Raw genomic sequence first — 22642 nt, forward strand, 5'->3', positions numbered from 1 at the left:
TTAGGATGACATGATCAGAATGAATCAAATGCTCCTAACTAGATGTGTATGTATATTTGTAGAATGTCGTGAGAATGATCCATTTTTAATGCTTAGGTTGTCATTCTCATTGTTAAAGGTTCTATCACTGACCCTTCTTGTTCAGCCAGTACCTTTGACAGAAAACCTAAAGAAATAGACGCTATTTAGACTATTCTTCTCCAATGCTTCTAACCCTTAGTTTGGTCAGTTCTAAACAATAGTCCTGTTTCAGGTCCTCGTATATTTAGAAACTTTCAGAGTAATATGCAGAACTCCTTCTGCTGAATATTGTCAGTCCATTAATCATTTATTTCAATGAAAAAATGCTTGAAAAAGATTATCAAATGGACAAAATAAAATTTTGCTGAGAGCAAAGCTCGAAATGAATAATCAATCAAGATAGCAAATTTTTGCTGAGATATGATGAAAAAGATTATCACAATGAATAAGATGGAACTTTTATTGAGAGCAGAGCTCTAAATGAACGAAATAGCATTTTGCTAAGATCGTAAATAAGATAAAAACAGGTGCCCCCAGATATTGCAGCATGAGTTTTCCGCACAAACTCTGTGGTTTGAAGTCCGAAGACTTTGGGTTTGTACCCCAAGATGTAGCATCTCTCCTCTTGTTAATTCGGGAAAGACAAACACTCTATGCCTCATCTTTGATCGAAAATTTAATTGCCCATTCCTGGGTTTCAAATTCAACCCCTTTGGTCTCAAGGTGCCCTTTGCGTTTTTTTCCGCCTTAGCCTCTCTTTTTTTTTTTTTTAGGCAAAGTACCTCTTCACTGAATCCGAATTCACAGGATTGGGCAAGCTTTTGCCATCCATCCTAGTTAAAATTAATGCCCCTCCTGAAAAGGCCTTTTTTACTACATAAAGGTCCTCCCAGTTTGGCATTCACTTCCTCTGAAGTCTTTTTTGTAATGGGAAGGATCTTCTTCAGTACCAAAGTCCCCTTCATTGGAAGTTTCTAGGACGAACTTTCTTATTGTAAGCCTCGCATCATTCGTTCTGGTACATTTGACCATGCGGATAGCTCTAACCTCTTTTCTTCAATCAAGTTCAGCTGTCATATCGGATTGACCCATTCTGCTTCGTCTAACTTTAGTTCTGAAAAAACTTGGAAGAGGGAATTTCAACCTCAATTGGTAGCCTGCTCCATTCCATAACCAAAGAGAATGGTGTTGCCCGGTAGAAGTCCGACGGACGTTCGATAAGCATAGAGGGCGAATGCAACTCTCGTCCAATCTCTATAGTCTCAGTCATTTTCCCACAATCTTTTTGATTTTTTATTGGCTACCTCCACCGCCCATTCATCTTTGGACGATATGGCGATGATTTGTGGTGTTGATCTTGAATTGACTACAAACCTCTGCTATCGTGCTATTATTCAAATTTAATGCGTTGTCAGATATAATCCTTTCAGGCATTCCATACCGGACATATGATTTCCTTCTTTAAAAACTTGCTGACAGCTGTCTTTGTGACGTTGGCGTAAGAAGTAGCCTCTACCCACTTAGTAAAGTAGTCAATCACTACAAAAATGAAACGATGTCCGTTTGAAGCCTTTGGCGATATCGGCCCCAATGACGTCCATGCCCCACATGGAGAAAGGCCATGGGGAAGTCATGACGTGAAGAGGTGATGGAGGCACATGGATTTTGTCTCCGTAAATTGGAATTTATGGCACTTCTAGCATATTTGATGCAGTCTCCTTCCATGGTAGACCAAATAATATCCAAATCTCATGATTTGTCTGGCCATTGTGAAACCGTTAGCGTGTGTTCCACAAATACCATCATGGACTTCTTCCAAGATCTGTTGGCCTCCACAGCGGTCCACACATCTTAACAGCACCTGATCTTTTCCTCTTTTGTACAGGATCTCTCCATCTAAGACGTAATCAATGGCCAGCCTCCTCAACATTCTCTCGTCATTCTCAGTTGCTTGGTTGGGTATTCACATTTTTCACGTATCGCAATATGTCCTGATACAAGGGTTGTCGTCCTTTTCTTCTTCTCGTCAATGTTACAACAGTGGGCTGGAGCATCATAAATGCTCATTTGATAGGCTTCACATCCTCTGTCTATTTACTTGATCATGGAAGCCAATGTAGCTAAAGCGTCGGCCATCTGATTCTCGTCTCGTGGGAGGTAACAAAAAGTGAGTCGTCAAACTCCTCAATCAATTCTAGGACTATCCTTCGGTAACTAATCAACTTAGGGTCTCTTGTTTCCCATTCGCCTTTGAGCTGATAAATTACCAATGCCGAATCCCCATATACCTCAAGTACCTTGATTTTGCGTTCCATAGCCGCGCGGATTCCCATGATACATGCTTCATATTCCGTCATGTTATTTGTGCAATCAAAATCTAGTTTACTGGTGAAAGGATAATGATCACCGTTTGGAGATACCAAGACTGCCCCAATCCCGTTGCCCATGGCATTTGAGGCTCCTCAAAATTTAATTTCCAAGTATTGCTTCTTGTGTGCTTGCTTCAGTAGTTGCCACATACATCAGATCCTCATTTGGGAAATCAAAGTTCAAAGGCTCATAATCGTCCAGGGCTCTACTTGCTAGAAAATCTGCTATCTCCGCCCCTTTTACAGCCTTTTGATTCACATAGGTTATGTCAAATTCAGATAGTAGAATTTGCCATCGGGCCATCCTTCCGTTTAGAGCAGTTGACTCCATCATGTATTTCAGAGGGTCTAACTTTGAGATTAACCAAGTCGTATGGTACAACATGTATTGTCTCAATCTCCGAGTAGTCCAAACCAATGCGCAACATAATTTTTCAATTGGCGAATATCTCGTTTCGCATTCAGTGAACTTCTTACTGAGATAATAGATCACTCTTTCTTTTCGTCCTGACACATCATGTTGGCCGAGCACGCCCCCCATGGAATTCTCAAATACTGCAAGTATAGTATTAGTGGCTTGTCAGGGCAAGGTGCATCAGTATGGGGCGTTGGACAAGTAATGTTTAACTTTTCAAAGTTTTCTGGCACTCTATCCTACACCTGATTGTTTTTAAGAACGGAATAGGGGTCAATTTTTATTAATTTGAAAGAATGAGCGATGTATTTAGTCTTCCTAGGAAACCCGAACTTTTTTGAGTACTTGGCGAGGTAATTCTTGTATGCCTTAACTTTGTCTGGGTCAATTTCAATTCCTTTTCGCTGACTAAGAATCTAGCAATTTTCCTGATCTAGCCCCGAAAGTACACTTGGCTGGGTTAAGTTTTAGCTGGAACTTCCTTAACCTTAGAAACAGTTTTCTCAGAACTTGCACGTGTTCCCCTTCTGTTCTGGATTTTGCGATCATGTCATCAACATAAACTTCTATCTCTTTATGCATCATATCATGGAATAATGCTACCATGGCTCTCTGATACGTTGCTCCCGTATTTTTCAATCCAAAAGGCATCACTTATAACAAAACGTCCCCACATCGTTATGAATGTGGTCTTCTCCCTGTCTTCAGAAAGCATCTTAATTGGTGTACCCGAGAAACCATCCATGAAAGAACAGTGAGTATCCGGCCGTGTTGTCTACCAGGTATCGATATGAGGCAGTGGTAAATTATCTTTTGGGCTGGCTTTGTTCAAGTCTCTGTAGTCCACACACATTCGCACCTTCCCATCTTTCTTAGGAACAGGGACTATATTGGCTACCCATTCTGAGTACTTGACCACTATAAGAAACCAGCTTCAAATTGCTTCTTAACTTCTTCCTTTATTTTTAGCAAGACATCGGGCCTCATCCTTCGGAGCTTTTGTTGGACTGGTTTGCATTCTTCCTTTATAGGCAATCGGTGTACCACGATATCAGTACTTAACCCTGGCATATCTTGGTAGGACCACGCGAAGACATCTTTAAACTCTTGAAGCAACTCAACAAGGTCTTGCCTTGTTTCCTTGGCAATGCAAGCGCCAATTTTTACCTCTCTGCCCTCTTCTAAGATCACAACTTCTACTGATTCCTTATAGGGTAGAATTTGTTTTTCTTCTTCTTCCATCATTCTTAACAAATCCGGAGATAAAACGCTGTCTTGGTCACCTTCAAAATCTTGAGGATCATCTATACTCATGTCTTGCTCAAATAGAGACTCTGAATTAGTAACAGAGTCGCTCATCTCGTTGATATCTGAAGACCTGTTATTGGAACAAATGGAGGCCCAAATAAAAGAATCTAAGAATACTTGTATGCATAGTATGATTATAAAGGGGATGAAAAGAATGAAAGAATATTTGCTCAAGATGAAACTGAATGATAAGTTTTCACTGAAATTAGATTTTGGACATGTGCCTTTTACAAAGATTCTTATCACCCCCATGCTTAGGGCAACAAGTGTTCTGAATATTACTCTGAATTAGTTCTAAATGTTACAGGGATCTCTTCTGCAGTCCAGTTATTCAGAACACTTCCAGGTTCGTAAGGACCAATGCCCGATAAATTCCTTTCCACCCTTTCTTCCGCGGATATGGCATTAATGTCCAACCTCTCAATCCTTCCTTCTGTAACCTCATCATTCTCTTCAGGGTGGACAATTCCCCCTGAAACAAAAGTCTTGGATATATGGGGAAAGGTTATCGGTCCCCACTTGACTTCTATCCCGCCCAAATGTGCTCTTCTCTTTTCTTGCTTTTTCTCCATCTCCTTCCTCCTTTCCCTCGCATTAGGCTTATATCCCAAACCATAACGGTCCTGTTTGTTAACTAGGATCGGTACTTCAACCCTTCCCTGGAGGTATTTTCCAAATCCTCTTCCAGGCAATGCTCCCTTTCCCATCGTTAGCTATAAGCTCATTGACGTAGCTTTGGATATCTTAGGCTCTGGGATTTTGCTCGTCTCAATGACAAATGTGGCATTTACGAATTCCAATGATCGGAATGAACACTCTATCGCTTCACTATCAGCTTCTATGTATGGTATATCATCGGTGACTGATGCAATGATGTCTTCTTCTGCACCTATAGTCACCAATCGACCCTCTATCACCAATTTTAACTTTTGGTGAAGTGACGATGGTACAGCCCCTGCGGAATGGATCCAAGGCCTCCCCAATAGGCAATTGTAAGATGGTTTAATATCCATTACCAAAAAGTCTACCTCGTATGTATTTGGACCAATCAATAGAGGTATCTCGATTCTTCCCATCACTTTTCTCTCAGTGCCATCAAATGCTCTCACTATATTTTGGCATGATTTCATGTGAGAACTATCCACAGGTAGCCTGTTTAATGTGGACAGGCGTCAAACATTCAGGGCCGATCCATTGTCACGAGGCGATCCAATTTGTTCACTGAGATATCTTTAGCGACATAAGTCTCATTTAGCACTTTTATCAACGCATTACGATGTATCTCTGAACTTAGAAGTAACTCGAGCACTGAGATGCGAGCCGGTTGCTTATGCAGTTGTTCCACCACGCTATACTCGCTATGCTTCAAGAATTTTAGGAATTCTCTAGCCTCATTTTCAGTCACCGGTATGTTAATATGCGGTTCAATTTCGGTCATCTTCGTTTTATCTTGTTCAACCGCCAAGGCTTTTCCTTTTACAGGCTCCCTTTTTGTATTTCCCGGGTCGTAACGTTTTCCACTACGCGTATAGAAGCCTGCGTCATTACCCTCTTCTGAAGCATTTATCGGGTTCTCCTCTCCCGTGATCATCACATTGCAGTCGTAATTCCAAGGAACATTTTTGCTATCCTTGTAAGGAAAGGCTACAGGTTTTTGGATTATGACCCTTGGCGCCAGTTGTATTCCAGATCCTGTGCTTGTTGGCCTTGAAATAATCACCACCGGGTGATTTTGGGCCTTTCCCGTAGGCCCCTCCTCCGAGGCATAAACTTCTCCTTTTTCCAGTCCTTTGATCTCTTCATAAAATTCTAGCTCTTTGTTGTTCATCAGATTTTGTACCATGGCCTTGAATTCAATGCAGTTTTGAATGTCATGGTCTTCTTCAGCATGAAACTCGCACTACGTCTTCGTTCCTTCGGGCCTTTCTTTTGAATCTTGTTTGATGAGACCTCCTTCTATCATTTGTCTCCAAACCCAACTCAATGGGGTTTTTATCTTTGCAATGTCGGTTTTGATTCTCTTTCTCCCACATTCGATTATTGCGTTTACCCCTTTATTAGCATGATCGGGTAACGGATTCGCTGCTACGTTGGGTCCTAATGGGTTGTCAAACTTCACAATCCCCATCTTAATGAACCTTTTCACCGCCTTTTTAAACCCAGTGCAGTTCTCAATTGAGTGCCCTGGTATCCCTGCATGGTATTCACATTGGGCATTCGTGTCATACCATTTGAGATATGGAGGTTGCATGGGCTCTAGATAAAATAGAGATACTATGTGTGCATCAAATAACTTCTGATACAGTTCCCCGTATGTTATTGGAATGGGCGTGAATTGAAGTCTCTCTGTGTTAGTCCTTGTGTTAGGCCTCGTGTTGGGTTCCTGCCTTGAGGGGGCTTGGTGACTAGTGGTTATCATTTTTGGAGGGCCAACAGTAATCGGTTTGAATGGCTCTTGCTATATGTGCTTACGTTGTTTACTTCGCCCTCTTTTTTCCTTGGGGCTGGTCTTTTGAAGTTTTCCCCCGTGTTAATTTTACCGCTCCTTACCGCGTTCTCAATCATTTCACCAGACATTACCATATCCGAGAAGCTCTTGGTAGTACTCCCCAACATGTGGTTGATGAACGGGGCTTTCAAAGTGTTGATAAACAACATGGTGACCTCTTTTTCCAAAAGGGGTGGCTGGACTTGTGTTGCCACTTCTCTCCATCGTTGGGCGTATTGCCTGAAATTCTCGCTAGGCTTTTTTTCCATGTTTTGTAACGTAATTCGATCGGGTGTTATATCCATTACATGACTGTATTGCTTCATAAAAGCTTGCGCCAAGTCTCTCCATGAACTAACTTTAGCACGACTCAGTTGGTTGTACCATTTGGCTGCAGATCCGATCAAACTGTCCTGGAAGCAGTGGATTAACAGCTGAACATTGTTGACGTATCCTGTCATTCTTCGACAGAACATAGTTATATGAGCTTCAGGACAACTAGTCCCATTATATTTTTCGAATTCCGGCATTTTGAACTTAGGTGGGAGTACTAAATCAGAGACCAAACTCAGATCCTTGGCGTCAACCCCGCGATGGTAGTCGATGTTCTCCATGACTCTAAATTTTTCCTCTAACCATCTACATCGGTCCTCCAGTTGTTTTGGCAGGTTCATTCTTGTTTTTTCTGTTTCTGCCACGTCATCGAGGTCCGAGACCACCGGATTAGTGGGATTATCCCCGGGATTAAAACCCGAGCCCATTTGAAAATGCACTGGTACCGAGGTACCAGCTAGATATTGAGGTCCAATGGTAACCGGTACCCTCGGTGGGTACACCTCTGGTTGTGCTTGGATGTTAGTTGGGGTGAAACCTGGAGGATAAACAGGGTCATCGTTATCCTCCCCAGCATCAACTAAGGGGTCTTTTCCTTTGTTATTCCCTCCAGCCAATAACTGCTTTAATTGGTTCATAACGGTGTTCTGGGATTCTAACATGTCCTGCTGGATTTTTTCCAGTCGTTCATGCATCTGATCTTGCATCTCTCGTTGCAACTGTTCCAATCTTTCCAACCTTTGATCCATTGCTTTTGTTTGGCGACGAGTACTGTAGTGATATTTGATTAGATTTTTGTTGGTTTCCAGGGTAACTTTCATAATTTAATTTTATTAGGGTCATTTTATGAAACTTACTGCATATGATGTAATGCAAATGTATGAGATGAATGCAGAAAGAGGCATTGATTCGAATTCAATTTCATTAGAAAACTAAACTAGAAAGCAAATCTCTTTACATAAAATAAATTACATATACGGCTTCGCCTTTATACTTAAAGCCTTAACCTTCCTAAGAAGCCAAGCTAAATCTCGACCTCGGCTTGATTCTGACTCATATTTTAAACTCAATACATCAGCCTGAACTGCTAATGTTTGCAGGTGATCAGCCACTTCCCGCACTTGAGTCACAGCATTGCCCATAACGTAATCTCTATCTCTAATCTGACTTTGAGAATGATGGAATTGTTCTTGCCATTGATCATTACTCCTCTCAAGAAGCTCCATTCGTAGCTCAGAATTGTGTAATGCGTCCTCAAGCTCCCCAATCTTTCCTTTCAGTTCTTCGATCTTATTTAGGCTCGCTCTTAATTCGATCATGGAGTTGCGACTACGGTACGAGTGAAGTGACTTTTCTAGCTCTGCCACCTTAGCCTTTAATCTTGCCTTCTCATTTCGGCACTCTAACAAACTCCTTTCCAAAGGTTTTCTCGAGCTCGAGCATCTTGAAATTTCTTTTCCCACTGATCGGCCCTATTCTTTTCCTCATTGATCTCTTGTCGCCACTGCTCTGACGTTTTACCCAAACCGACAGTTCTCATTGACAATCGCAGCTTCTTGTAATCTGTTTTTAGACTATCCAAATCCTCTTCAGCCTTGTTCTTTCCCTTCCTTAATTTCTCGGCTTCTAGCTTGTGGATATCGATGTCTAATCCCAAATGCATTCTTTCTTCTTCTAGCTGTTCTATCCTCTTTTCCAACTCAGAATTTATTTTCTCAAAGTCTCGTTTGATGATCTCTAATTCTGACGGAACTACTTGTAGATGCTCCTATATAGACTGAACACAATCTTCCCTCGGCTTAGGGATGTTGTCATTGACTCTTTTACTCCACCACCCATAATATTCGGGAGTTGTCATCGCTCCTACGGTAAATCTTTTCATTCGGTGAACCTGTTTCCAAGCGTTAGATATTTCTCGAATTTTTCTCTTGTAGTTTTCATCCTTATAAGAAAACTCACATTGAGCCAGCCCTTGTGTTGCTGGTATGAACTGTCTCGATCTATATTGTCTTAATACGAGTAAAGGGGCATAACCGACAGCTCCCTAAATTTCGAGTAAAGGGACCCAGTCGAAATCACCACATCGATACAGGATCTCGTCGGGTACCATCCAAGGAGCTTTCCATTCAACGTCATCCTCCTGAAGATTTTGGAGAATCGTCATCCACTTCTCTTCCGTGATGTCGTCTCGTCTTGGTGTAGCAACTTGTTCCTTCAATGGGGAATAGCCTTCTGAGAAGGCTCGATAAGAGACATTTTCCACCTTCCAAAAATGACTATGGAACCATACCAATAGTAGCTGTGCGCATCCGATGAACCTTCCCTCCCCTGCTCTTCGACATGCGCTTAGAGATCTGAAGGTTTCTGCTAAGATTGCCGGGATGGGCGTGACTCCTTTACTAAGCCGATCGAACAAATCAGAGACGGCCTCATCTATGTGCCCTAAAGCTCTAGGGAAAATTACCAATCCATAGATACCTAGAGCGAAGACATCCACTCTTTTCTTCACATCAGGGTGTGCTAATACTAAATCTCGCAAGCTTTTCCAAGGAACGCATTTACTGTCTCCTTTCTGTTGGATTCGGGCAGCGACCCACTGTTCGCTCATCCCTGTAATGCTCATCAATTTTTTTAATAATGTCGGGACACTAGCAGCTCTAGAATAGGCCTTGTCAATTTGAATCTTTGGACACCGAAGCAAGGTCGTATATTCTTCCACGGTGGGCACCAAGTCCACTTTTCCAAAAGTGAAACAACTGTAAGCAGGATTCCAAAACTGGGCTAGGGCTCGGAATAAATGCTTGTCCACTTTGACACCAAGTAGGTAAGGCAAGTCCCCGTAGTCACAGTAAAACATCTGCTTGGTCTCATCGTCCCATTGATCCCATATTTCCTTCATTTCTCGAAGATCATTTTGGATTACGCTGATACGGGTGAAGTCCCATAACTCTGATACGTACCCTTCTGCAAGACTATCGCCTTTCTCTCTCCACATCGTCTCAGCCCACGCTCGTACAGCTGCATTGTCTTCTACTTTATCAAGAAACCTCTTTTCCATGATAAGCTTTCTATCTATACTGAACGTGAATCGACACCTCTTTTGAAATGAAAATGCCATGCAATCACAAACAAAGCAAATCAGAGCTAGGATTTAAAGTAAACAATAATAAATAAAGCATCTATTCGGTAAGCACTAGGGTTTGGAATAGCTCAATCTCGGTGGGTTCTTATGGCTCGCTATATGTGGTTTGGTTCTAAAGTAAGGGTACCTGAACCAACAGATTCCTCGATCCTCACCCATTATAGGCTCATATGGACCGAGTTCAGTTCAGGGGAATACATTTCCCTATGGCCATGCGGAGATGAAAATCTCACGAAGACATAGGTACGGATGTATCCCGGAAGCGATTCACTATCCCATGCGGAGGTGAAAACCTCACGAAGGCGTAGTTTCTCACTCCCACTTAAAAGGGTATGACCAGCGGTCATGCAATGCAATGTGCAGAGGTATAAAATAAAATACAAAACACGATAAAAAAAATATAACTCAAAACAAAAGAGATGCAATGAAAGGATCGTAAATTTAAATCGAATTTTCCACTTTCAACAAAAAGACAAGAAATAATCAACACGTGGCTTGACCATCTTATTGTTCCCCAGTGGAGTCGCCAAGCTGTTAGCACCATTTTTTTGATGAAAACGGGGTCGACTTGGATTTTGAAAAAAAAGAATGAAAACGGGAGTCGCCACCAATCCTTTTTTGACAAGGTGTGATCGGGTCACCTCAAAAAGTGATTGTTTTTAATAAATGATTTAATTTTATTAAAACAACGATTTTGGTCTACGAAATTCAGAAAAATGAGTTCGGGAGTCGGTTACGCACGAGGAAGGATTAGCACCCTCGATACGCCCAAAATTGGTACCTAGTTGATTAATTAGTGTCTTAGTGTCGAAGATAAAAATGTTTTGGAAATGTGGTTCTTTTCTAATAACGTTCGAGTGACCCGAGTTGATTGTCAAAAATCTTCTTGTTTCGATGACCGCAAATTTATAATTTGAAAATCACAAAAGGATGCCCAACTATTTGGTCCAACAAAAAACCGAAACCCAGCACAGTAGGGCACGATTCCTCGAATTTCCGAACATCGAACATTGCCTCACCTTAGAAAATACGAGTGAAATTCTGAAGGGATCTTCAATTATTTTGAGCAAATGAAAAAGCACAACCCAGCACGATAGGGCTCGATTCTCAAATCGCCAAACATCGAACATCACCTTCGTTTTTTCAAGGTTTTTAATAAACATGAATGAAAATCTAAAGGAATATTCGATTGTTTTGAACAAACGAGAAATCACAACCCAGCACGATAGGGCATGATTCCCGAATTGTCAAACGCCGAATATTGCCTTCGTTTTAAATGATTTTTAGAAGGTATGCGTGAAATTTTGAAGGGATATTTGATTATTTTAAGCAAACGAGAAATTGTAACCCAACACGTTAGGGCACGATTCCGCGAATTGCCAAATATCGCACATCGCCTTCGTTTTAAAGAATTTTTAAATGATTGATTATAAAAATAGCTTAAAACATATTAGTTTGACTTGAAATATGATATAAGATAATATATAAAGTAAATTTATGAAATCTTTATATACAGATAAACATTGGGTATAATTATTGATAAAAAGAATGAAATTAATATTGTATAAAAAAGAAGTAAACATATACGTTATATAAATAACAAAATATATATATAAAAAACATAAGGATAATATAAGATACAATGAATGATTTAAAAATGTTATTCACATAAATAATTTTGAAAGAGAATATATATACATAGAAAAATATCTACATAAAGTTATATGAAAATAATAACATGTACCATAGCAAAAATAATTTAATATGTGCCCTATACATGTGAAAAACGTAAGAAGTAATTATATGTCAAAATATCATTTAATTAAAATATGAATTATAGGATTAACCTAATTTTATCATAAATTATATACATAATAATTTTTTTAAAAAAAACACAATTAATTACAAACTTATTAAAATCTATATGTATAAGAATATTAAAACTTTACTAATGGATGCAAATTAAATATAAATACAAAATATATGTTTAATAATAATTTAAATAATATACTAAATACCAAGAAATAATAATTCATGGTAAGGTATTACACATATTAAATGCATTTAAAAATTAACCAATCGTAGAATTACAAGGCCAAATTAAACTTACAGTAAAAATAAGGAAGATAATTTGCAAATAAAGCAATTACAAAATGAATTAATGCTCAATGCACATAAATGTAGGAGGACTGAATTTGTAAATATCTCGCATCCACAATGCATTAATGAACCGCAGATCAAAATGAAATGATGCACAAATTAGCAGGCCAAATTTTAAAATACAAGGTAAGCCAATTGGGCACAAATTGAAGACTCGCGCAAGAGGGAGATCTAACGTGCAAATCTGCCATTTAACAAAATGGTGCAAATCTATTTCACTTTTTTGGGCCAATGCGCAGACCTTTACTGCTATAAACAGTGCCGCGTGGCTTTGTGAAGGATTTTAAACCCTCTTTCCTTCAAACATAATCTAATTTCAACCATTTTTTTAGAAGTAGTAGCAGCCATTAACCCCCAAATGATAGGGTTTCATTTGGCTAGCAGACGACGAGCCAATATTGGACTAATGGCCGACGACGTGCGGTCAACAACCCAACCTTTGCCTGTGAAGATTGCAATCATGGAGATCTGGTAAACCAATCCATCTCATTTCCCTTTTTTTAAAAAAAAAACTTTAAATTGTGCTTTGCTTCTTTGAAAATAAAACAAAAAACAAAGAAGAAAAAAGTTGAGAAGAACATTCGACCCTCACCTAAATCTCTTCATTTCAGAGATCATTGGGTTTTCCTTGGTGTCGATCCATAAATTAAAAGAAATCTAACAAACCAAAAATAGATCCGAAAAGAAAGAGGGAAGAAAAAACTAGAGATCACCTTTATACTGGATTTTTTTTGTTTATGTATGTATGCAGAAACGTATATTGTGCCCAGTGAGCGTTCATCCCCCCTTTTGTGATCGATTTTGGCTTTTTAAAGCCGATCTATAAAACATTCATTTCCTATTTTTGTTTTCGTTCTTTTGTTTATTCTTTTCCCCATTCCTCGCATGCTTCCTTTTGCTATTGTTTTTGTCTCTGTTGCAGGTGTGTCAGGTGTGGGTGGTGCACGTGGTTGTGGGCTGATTGGGCTTTTAGGGTTTTAATTTGTTTGGGTTTAAATTTTGGGTCAGAGTTTGGGTTTGTAAATGGGCTGTTACTTTTGGGTTTATTATTTGGGTTATTTTGTTGGTATGGGCCCGGGCAAAATGGGCTCGTACACATCCAGTATTATCTTAGGTCAAGAATTTGCATATCAATTCGGTCAAAAGTTGTATGAAATTTACAGAGCCGAAACACTTTGTCGGATCGAATCGTGTGCTACAAAAGAAAATGGTGGCAATTTGTCATCGGTTGAGTTTAAGCCCATTGATGCCATACTAATGGAAAATGATCACTATTTCCTTGGTAAGTGGTTGTGCGGCACGTACGACCCGATTCGATGTGTCGTTCTCATTCTGTGAATTTGGTGTAACTTTCAATGAAGTCGAGAAACAAAACTTCATTATGAAATAATATTAAATGTATTGAGAGGTTTGTTCTTTTCGAACAGATGTCACTTCAAAGACTTCTAAAAGTTTTAGTTTAAATTTATGTGACGAAATCAAAACCATATAATTAATGAGAGTTTAGCCAATACAGGACCATATTACAATAGAATTTTGTCAAATTTACATTGTTTTTTTTTTCCTATTTTTGTTTGATTGAATTTGCAGAAAATCAACAATGGAGTATTTTAAGCATATGAAAAGATTGGGAGAAGCTTTGTTTGAGTTGCTATCAGAGGCTCTTGGTCTTCAACCAGACCACCTTAACTCAATCGGATGTAGTAAAGGGTGTAGCATAGTGACCCACTACTATCCACCTTGCCCTCAACCTAAACTCACTTTAAGGGTAAGGAAACATGCAGACCCAGGCATATTAACAGTGCTTCTACAGAACCATATGGGCGGCCTCCAAGTCCTTCACGACGGTCAATGGTTCGACGTCCACCCCACTAGAGGCGGTTTGGTCATAAACGTCGGCGATCTTCTTCAAGTTAGCTTCAATTTACATCAACTTTATATTTAATCATCCCAATAGATTAGCCACCAACTATTTTAATGTTATTTATGGTAGGTTTTATCAAACGATAAGTTCAACAGTGTGAAGCATAGAGCAACTGCCAATCATGTCGGACCCAGAATTTCAGTACCATGTTTTTTCTCAGGACATGCTAGTTTACATGACAAATCATTTGGGCCAATCAAAGAGCTGATATCAGAGGCAAATCCTCCTCGATACAAAGAGTTTTTATTAAAGGAATATATTGCCAAATTTTTGTCTAGCTCGCTTGATAACAAGCCTCCTAAAGATTACTACAAGATGTGATGCTATAAACTATCAAATTGCCATCAGAATACCAAGCTGAATAAAACAATGTCTTTGATTTTGTGTGTGTTTTAATTTGTAATAGAACTCTATTTATATATTTACAAGGAGAGTGGAGTTATTTATGTATTTTGTTGTATTATAAATGTGTTTAAAATATTTTGTATTTTAGATAAATTTTGATACATAAATTATCTGTATCATAAATATTTTTATATTTACAACATCAAGGTTCAAGACAACTTATAATTCCACAACTTACTTTTATTGTTATAACTTAAATCATTCTTATTAGAGACAAATTTAAGGGTGACAGGTAGGATTTTAGCCCACAAAAATGAGAATTATACAATTTAATCTCTTTATAAAAATAAAATTATAAAAATATATTTTGATCATTTAAAAATTTATAATTAAATTTCGATCCTATGAACAATATTTCTAAATTCAATTCTAATTATAATCTCCATTAAATCTACTAATGGCAATGATTTCATCTACTTTTTCACTAATTATTCTCATCTTCAATCAATTAAATTCCTAAATATTATATTTCCCATTCAATCAAAAATTTTCTAGCTATACTTTCCACATCAATGACTTAATTCATAGTTTATGGTTCTTGACTTTCTTTTTCTTCTTTTGACCATAAATTTTATTAAAACTGTAGTTATTACCTCGAATAATATAATATATAGATCCTTGTTTATCACGTGGGATAATACAAGGATTGGATTAGTAAATTCTTGTTTTCCATTACAAAACAAGTTAGGACCAGTCACTCCTAGTTCTGCTATGACACGCAACATGTGATTTTAACTGAACATGTGTTTCAGTTATTTTACTTAACATCTCACCTATTAATAAAATTAATTATATATAAAATTTATAAATTCATACTTTCTCTATACCACCACCTCCATAGATTATTTTTAAAAAATTTAAAATAAATTAGACTTTTATAAAATTATTAATAAATTTATCTCTTAATCATTTAATTTTAAAAAGTTACAAAATGATCATTAAACTATTTGAAAATTTTTATTTAAATAATTGGGTTGTTAAAATCGTTATTGTATGACCTTCTCTTTTCGCATAACGAGTACCAATATAAAGTTCTCTTTCACATTCTCAGTTCAATTTTTCTTTTATGAAATAACTTTGAATGTTGCGGATTTACAAACTGAAATCCAAAGAGCTATCTTCTTCGATTTCTGATATTGATTGTTAGACTGACTTAAATCTAAAATATGTTATTCTATTTGTCAATGTACATTGATTCGCCGTACCAATAATCAAATAATTAGTTAGAGGTTACTAGCTGGACTTAAAAAAAAACACTTAACACTTGAGTGACTTACACAAAAACTTTCAAACAGTTTAGTAACTTAAATGACAACTTTTTAATAATTCAGTTACTATTTTATAACTTTTTAAAATTAAATGATCAGAATATAAACATAACAATAGTTTAACGACCTTGGGTATAATTTACTTTTTAAAATTTTATGAATTTTAATAATTTATTAATTTAAAATTAAACTAAATAAACTAAAAAAATGGGTGTTCTAACACATCCAACCATTGGGGCAAGTGGAGATCGTTATCTTCAAGTAAAGTAGTATTTTAGTTCTCAGATTCCATTTTTCAAATATTGTATGAACAGAAAAAGCTACTCAATTAGCAGAGAAAATGGCAACCGAAACCTCAGTCGATTATGACAGAACCAAAGAGTTGACGCAATTCGACGACACAAAAGCTGGTGTTAAAGGACTCGTCGACGCCGGAATACTTAACATCCCCAAGATTTTCGTTCGACCAGCCGAGGACCTTGCCGCCGAAGAACTGAATTCCGGCCACAAAAACGTCGAAGTTCCGATCATAGATATAAGCAACATCGGAGACAGTATCCGGCGACAGGAGATCGTAAACGAAGTTAAGATTGCATCAGGGGAATGGGGTTTCTTCCAAGTGATAAACCATGGGATCCCATTAAGTGTTTTGGATGAAATGATTGAAGGGATACGTTTGTTTAATGAACAAGATTTAGAGTTGAAGAAAGAGTTATATAGCCGTGACAGTGCAAAGAAAGTGAAATTCCACTCAAATTTTGATCTTTATACTTCAGAAACTGTTGATTGGAGGGACACTTTGCAACTTACTTTCCTTGATTCTGACCCTGACCCTTCTCAAATGCCATCCGTCTGCAGGTAACGAAGCACTATCTTAGTTCGTTACTTCTTCGAAAGAAATTTGTTGTAAATTTGAGGCTTGTGGATCCCTTTAACATGTTCGATATTGTCATGAGTGGAGGTTCTATTTCCTGATTTCATTGAAAGCTGCGCAAGATTCACGGAATCAGAACATTTCGTTGGATCGATCTATGTACCACCAAAGAAAATGGTTACCATTTGTCGGGTAAAACTACCATAGAGAAGTTTATATTAAGGGTTAGATTGCATTTTTCCTTCCATACTAAAAAAAAATAAAGAAATTAGTCTTTATATATTCGATCAAAGAGTAAATTGGTCTTTCTGATAAAAAATTTAACAGAAAAGATTAATTTATTCTTTGATATAATGTATGGGGACTAATTTACCCTTTTTTGAATAGAATGGGCAAAAATGTAATTTAATTCCTAGTAAAGGATCTCTATAATCCTTTTACTCCATTTGTGGTTACTAAGGTTTGAACTCACTCCTAAAGGATGTATAGATAAAGTGGCAGCATATATGTCTATTGGTGCTATTTAGGGCTTGAGTTCAAACTTTACTATTGGCCAATAACTATATTTTCTCGATAAGCGCACAACTTAATCTAACGAAATGTTCTCATTTTATGAACCTCGTGCATCTCTTAAAGGAGTTAAGAGCCAAAACTATGGTCTTAACATATTGAAGGATTTCTTTAAAAAATTGAAATTTTTTGATAACTTTGAAATGTGTAGTCTGCTTTAGAATTGTGACCAAACCAAAACCACAAAATTAAGGGTTGTTTAGCCGATATAGAACCATATTCAATAGAAAATTTTCAAATTTACATTGGGTATTTTTTGCTTGTTTAAATTTGTAGAAAATCAACAATGGAGTATTTTAAACATATGAAAAAATTGGGAGAAACATTGTTCGAGTTACTATCGGAAGCACTCGGTCTTCAAGCAGACCACCTTAACTCAGTGGGATATAGTAAAGGGTGTAGCATAGTGACCCACTACTATCCACCTTGCCCTCAACCTGAACTCACTTTAGGAGTAAGGAAACATGCAGACGCTGGCATATTAACAATGCTTCTACAGAACCATATTGGCGGCCTCCAAGTCCTTCACAATGGTCAATGGTTCGACATCCACCCCACTCGAGGTGGTTTGGTCATAAACATTGGCGATCTTCTTCAAGTTAGCTTCAATTCACATCAAATCTATATGAATCTGTCCTAATAGACTAGCTACTGACTCTTTTTATGTTGTTTATGGTAGGTTTTATCAAATGATAAGTTCAAGAGTGTGAAACACAGAGCAATTTCCAATCATATCGGACCTAGAATTTCAGTGGCATGTTTTTTCTCAGGACATGCTAGCTTGCTTGACAAGCCATTTGGACCAATCAAAAAGCTGATATCAGAGGCAAATCCTCCTCATTATGAAGAGTTTTTGTTAAAGGAATATTTTGCCAAGTTTTTTTCAAGCTCACTTGATTCCAAGCCCCCTATAGATTACTACAAGCTGTGAAGCTATAAACTATCAATTTGGCATTAGAATACCAAACTGAGTAGAACTTTTTTTTTTGTGTGTGTTTTAGTTTGTATTACAAACTTAGTAACTATTGTGTAGTGTATTTTTTTTTGTATAATAAAGCGTATTTAAAATATTTTATATTTTACATAAATATTGATATATAAATAATCTGAATTATATTGGTTTCAAGAAATACATATATTCATATTGTTTTCTCTTATTACATTGTATTTTTTTCCCACATTATTTAGTCTTAAAAACATGGCTATGTCCTTAAATATCTAAAAAAAAACATGACTATCATTTCAAGTCTAGTCTAGACCATTGTGATCTTCCTTTTAAGTCTACCTATGACAAAGATTTCATCGGCAAAAGTATCACAAATGCTTTTATAATATAAATTGAATTGCATTTTATCATCTTTAATATTTTTGCTATGTTACATAACATGTATAATTTAATTAAAAAATTAAGTTTCAGTCATTGTGGTTCACATATCACCTTTTAATAAAATTAATTATATAATAAATTATATATATTTTTAAATCCTACTTTTTCCAACTACTACCTCAACAACAAATAAATACATAATAGATTATTTTTAAAAATTTTAAGGTATATTCCATATAAGTTCACTAAATTATTAACTATTAATAAATTTTCATTTAAGTCATTAGGGTATGGTCTTTTCTCTTCGCACTGTGTGCATCAATCGAAAGTTTTTTTCCCTTTTCTTCCACAATTTAATTTTTCTCATGAAACAGCTTTAAACGTCATAATCTGTAAATCAAAATTTAAACAATTTTGTTCTCTAATCTTCGACATTGACCATCAAATCATTTTGGATATAAGGTATGTCCTACTCGTCAATGAATATTAATTTACTATACTAATTGTCGAATCATTACTTGAAACAGATTTTTAAAAAAATCAAAAATAATTTAAATAAAAACTTTTCGACTAGTTCAAAATAAAAAGATAAACTCACCAATGATCTATAAGTAAATTAACCTTTTAATTTGTATGTTTTTTTAGTAATATATTAAATTAAATCAGACTAAATTGATTCAACTAAAAGTCGGGCTTTTAATTCATTCAACCACTTGTGGAGATTTTAAAAGAAAAAGAAAAAAGCAATTCAATTAGCAGAGAAAATGGCAACCGAAACCTCAGTGGATTACGATAGAACCAAAGAGTTGAAGCAATTCGACGACACAAAAGCTGGTGTTAAAGGACTCGTCGACGCCGGAATACTTAACATCCCCAAGATTTTCGTTCGACCATCCGAGGACCTTGCCGCCGACGAACTGAATTCCAGTCAGAAAACCATTGAAGTCCCGATCATAGATGTAAGCAACATCGGAGACAGTATCCGGCGACAGGAGATCGTAAACGAAGTTAAGATTGCATCAGGGGAATGGGGTTTCTTCCAAGTGATAAACCATGGGATCCCATTAAGTGTTTTGGATGAAATGATTGAAGGCATACGTTTGTTTAATGAACAAGATTTGGAGCTGAAGAAGGAGATATATAGCCGTGACAGTGCAAAGAAAGTGAAATTCCTCTCTAACTTTGATCTTTATACTTCAAAAGCTCTTGATTGGAAGGACACTTTGCAACTCTCTTTGCTTGATTTTGATCCTGACCCCTCCGAAATGCCACCGGTCTGCAGGTAACTAACCGCTATCTCGGTGTTTTTTACCCCATGTGATTTTCGAGTTTTTCAAGAGAAATATTTGAATTGTGGTCTATTTAAGGTTCGCGGATCCCTTAATATATATGATATTGTATTAAGTTGAGGTTTTGTATCTCGATTCTATTGAAATTCACTTAATATTCAGAATATTTCATTAAATTAAATTGTGTGTACTAAAAAAAATATGAACCATTTGCCATTTGTATAGTTTGAATCTATGCCTTAGACATTTAAGGGCATGTATAGATCAAGTTGTAGCACATATGCTCAATGATGCCGTTTATTATTTTGTGAACTTCGTGTCGCTCTTAAAATAATTTGGAGTCAAAACTGAAAGATGTAAAACATATTTTCGGGGCTTGCTGTCTCCAAATAATCAATACTTCTAACTTTCTAAAAAATGACTTTGAAATATGTAATATGCATTATAATTGTTACCAACCAAAACTATGTAATTAAGGGGTGTTGATCCAATATAGGACCATATATATTAGTAGAAAATTTCCAAATTTACATTGGGCTTTTTTCTTTGGTTTTATTAAATTTGCAGAAAATCAACAATGGAGTATATTAAGCATTTGAAAAAATTAGGAGAAACTTTATTTGAGTTACTATCAGAGGCACTTGATCTTCAACCAGACTACCTTAACTCAATCGGATGTAGTAAAGGGTGTAGCATAGTGGCCCATTACTATCCCCCTTGCCCTCAACCTGAACTCACTTTAGGGGTAAGGAAACATGCAGATGCAGGCATATTAACAGTGCTTCTACAGAACCATATTGGTGGCCTCCAAGTCCTTCATGATGATCAATGGTTTGACGTCCACCCCATTCGAGGCGGTTTGGTCATAAACGTTGGTGATCTTCTTCAGGTTAGCTTCAATTCACATAAAAACTGTCCCAATAGTTTAGTCACTGACTGTTTTTATGTTGTTCATGGACAGGTTTTATCAAATGAGAAGTTCAAGAGTGTGAAGCATAGGGCAATTGCCAATCATGTCGGACCCAGAATTTCAGTACCATGTTTTTTCTCAGGACATGCTAGCTTGCTTGACAAGCCATTTGGGCCAATCAAAGATCTACAATCAGAGGCAAATCCTCCTCGATACAAAGAGTTTTTGTTGAATGAATATTTTGCCAAGTTTTTTTCAAGCTCGCTTGATGATGACAAGCTTCCTTTAGATTACTACAAGCTGTGAAGTTAAAACTATTAATTTGCCATTAGAATATCAAACTGAATAAAACAGTGTTTTCTTATGTGTGTTCTATATTTTGTCTGTATAAGAATAAGATATTTTATATTTTACATAAATTTCGATAAATGAATAATCTGTACCATATAAATTTAAAAACATTCATGTCATATTTGTATTATTTTCTTTTATTATGTTGTATTTTTTTCCTCATCATTTTATCTTATCCTATCTAATATCTGGTGATTGAAAGAATGAAAATTACAAACATGGAACATGACTAAGTGTAGCCTAGACCATTGTGATCTCCCTTTAAGTCTACGCATGGTAAGAATTTCATCAGTAAAAGGTACTATGGATGTTCCTACACTATGAATTAGATTACATTCCATCAGTAAGAATAAAGGGCAAGACAAGTAAGATAGACTTTTAGGTACTTTTGATCTGTATTCTAAATCAGCATTAAAGGGCATCCCTTTCATTCATACTTTTCTACTAGCTTTTGATTGGCCTTCCCCAGATCAACAAGTTTGCACCATTAATGTCTTCATTAATACTTTTCTACTAGCTTGTGATTGGCTTTCCCCAGATCAAAAAGTTTGCACCATTAATGTCTTATTCACATTGCATACCATATCTGTTTTATAGTTGTTTTTTTTTTTTAAAATTTTCTTGGGCTACCTGAGCCAGTATGGCCCCTGGCCTATTCGAAAATGAAGCATGAACCATTATATTTGCAAATCAAATTGGTGGTCAAACTATTAGTTTTTCATTTCAACCAATTAAATCATTGCAAAATTAATTATTTCAAAAAATTAAAACATCATAAAAAAAATCAATACATACAAATAAATAATAATAATAATAGGAATACAAACGTTGATTTTATAAATTATAAAATTTAAATTAAATATTTAAAATAATTTACATTCAGTTAAATGACTTTTTATTTCATTCAACCTATACAATTTCTTATTTTAATTTTTGGATATTACTTAAATTAATAATATTTGATTAAACTGGTTAATTCAATTCAATTCCAACTACCATTAATTACTAGCAACTATATTATTTTAAGGGTAAAAAACAACACTTATATGAAACGAGAATATGTAGTTAGTGAATTTTTCTCTCGTTTCTTGGCTTGGGAAAAAAAAACTTCTTTCAGATAATTGGTCTATCGATTATTTTAAATTAATATAAATAATTTTTGTTATATAAAAATTAAATTAATTAACAGCAGGTATGGAGGAACTAATCTATAATCAAATTATATATTGAAAATTTCCATCTAATCTATCCAAGACTCGTTATATTTGCATGTGGATGGAATTCCCTCTATAAATTTCTATTTTAATATATTTTTTACACGCAGGTGTTGCATTCTTCTATCGAATTTGATATTGGAATAACATAATTAATAACTATCAAAATTATTTAAGTAATTTGTATAATAATTTTATCTTTATGGAGTTTTGTAGAAGATGAATTAATGTTTCAACAATTTAAATCAATGAATTATTAAAAAAATGAGTTTAA

General features: G+C 36.3%; 3 protein-coding genes across 5 annotated transcripts in view; all 3 read left to right on the forward strand.

The window, feature by feature from the left end:
- Positions 1–14635, forward strand: part of LOC107928514 (1-aminocyclopropane-1-carboxylate oxidase homolog 1-like) — a 41510-nt gene extending 26875 nt beyond the window's left edge. Inside the window, exons 2-3 of the mRNA XM_041077264.1 lie at positions 13827–14148; positions 14230–14635. Of these exons, the coding sequence (XP_040933198.1) occupies positions 13827–14148; positions 14230–14481 (574 nt within the window). The 3' untranslated portion in view covers positions 14482–14635. The remainder of the gene's footprint in view (positions 1–13826; positions 14149–14229) is intronic.
- A 1407-nt stretch (positions 14636–16042) lies between these two features.
- LOC121203209 (1-aminocyclopropane-1-carboxylate oxidase homolog 1) lies at positions 16043–18402 on the forward strand. 3 transcript variants are annotated; one of them, XM_041077261.1, is made up of 4 exons: positions 16144–16691; positions 16795–16899; positions 17554–17875; positions 17957–18394. In XM_041077261.1, the coding sequence occupies exons 1-4, from the start codon at positions 16174–16176 to the stop codon at positions 18206–18208; spliced, it is 1197 nt and encodes a 398-aa protein (XP_040933195.1). In that variant the 5' UTR covers positions 16144–16173; the 3' UTR covers positions 18209–18394. The 3 variants fall into 3 exon arrangements, with proteins under 3 accessions (XP_040933196.1, XP_040933195.1, XP_040933197.1); XM_041077263.1 differs by having other exon boundaries at positions 16154–16691; positions 17554–17840; positions 17957–18091; XM_041077262.1 differs by lacking the exon at positions 16795–16899 and having other exon boundaries at positions 16043–16691; positions 17957–18402.
- Positions 18403–19247: 845 nt separating this feature from the next.
- On the forward strand, positions 19248–21262 carry LOC107944221 (1-aminocyclopropane-1-carboxylate oxidase homolog 1). Its single transcript, XM_016878042.2, has 3 exons — positions 19248–19886; positions 20461–20782; positions 20855–21262. Exons 1-3 carry the CDS (start codon positions 19369–19371, stop codon positions 21107–21109), a joined length of 1095 nt encoding a protein of 364 aa, XP_016733531.1. The 5' UTR covers positions 19248–19368; the 3' UTR covers positions 21110–21262.
- The last annotated feature ends 1380 nt before the right edge of the window (positions 21263–22642 follow it).

This window comes from Gossypium hirsutum, chromosome A09 (assembly GCF_007990345.1).
Source record: "Gossypium hirsutum isolate 1008001.06 chromosome A09, Gossypium_hirsutum_v2.1, whole genome shotgun sequence".
Classification (NCBI taxonomy): Eukaryota; Viridiplantae; Streptophyta; class Magnoliopsida; order Malvales; family Malvaceae; genus Gossypium; species Gossypium hirsutum.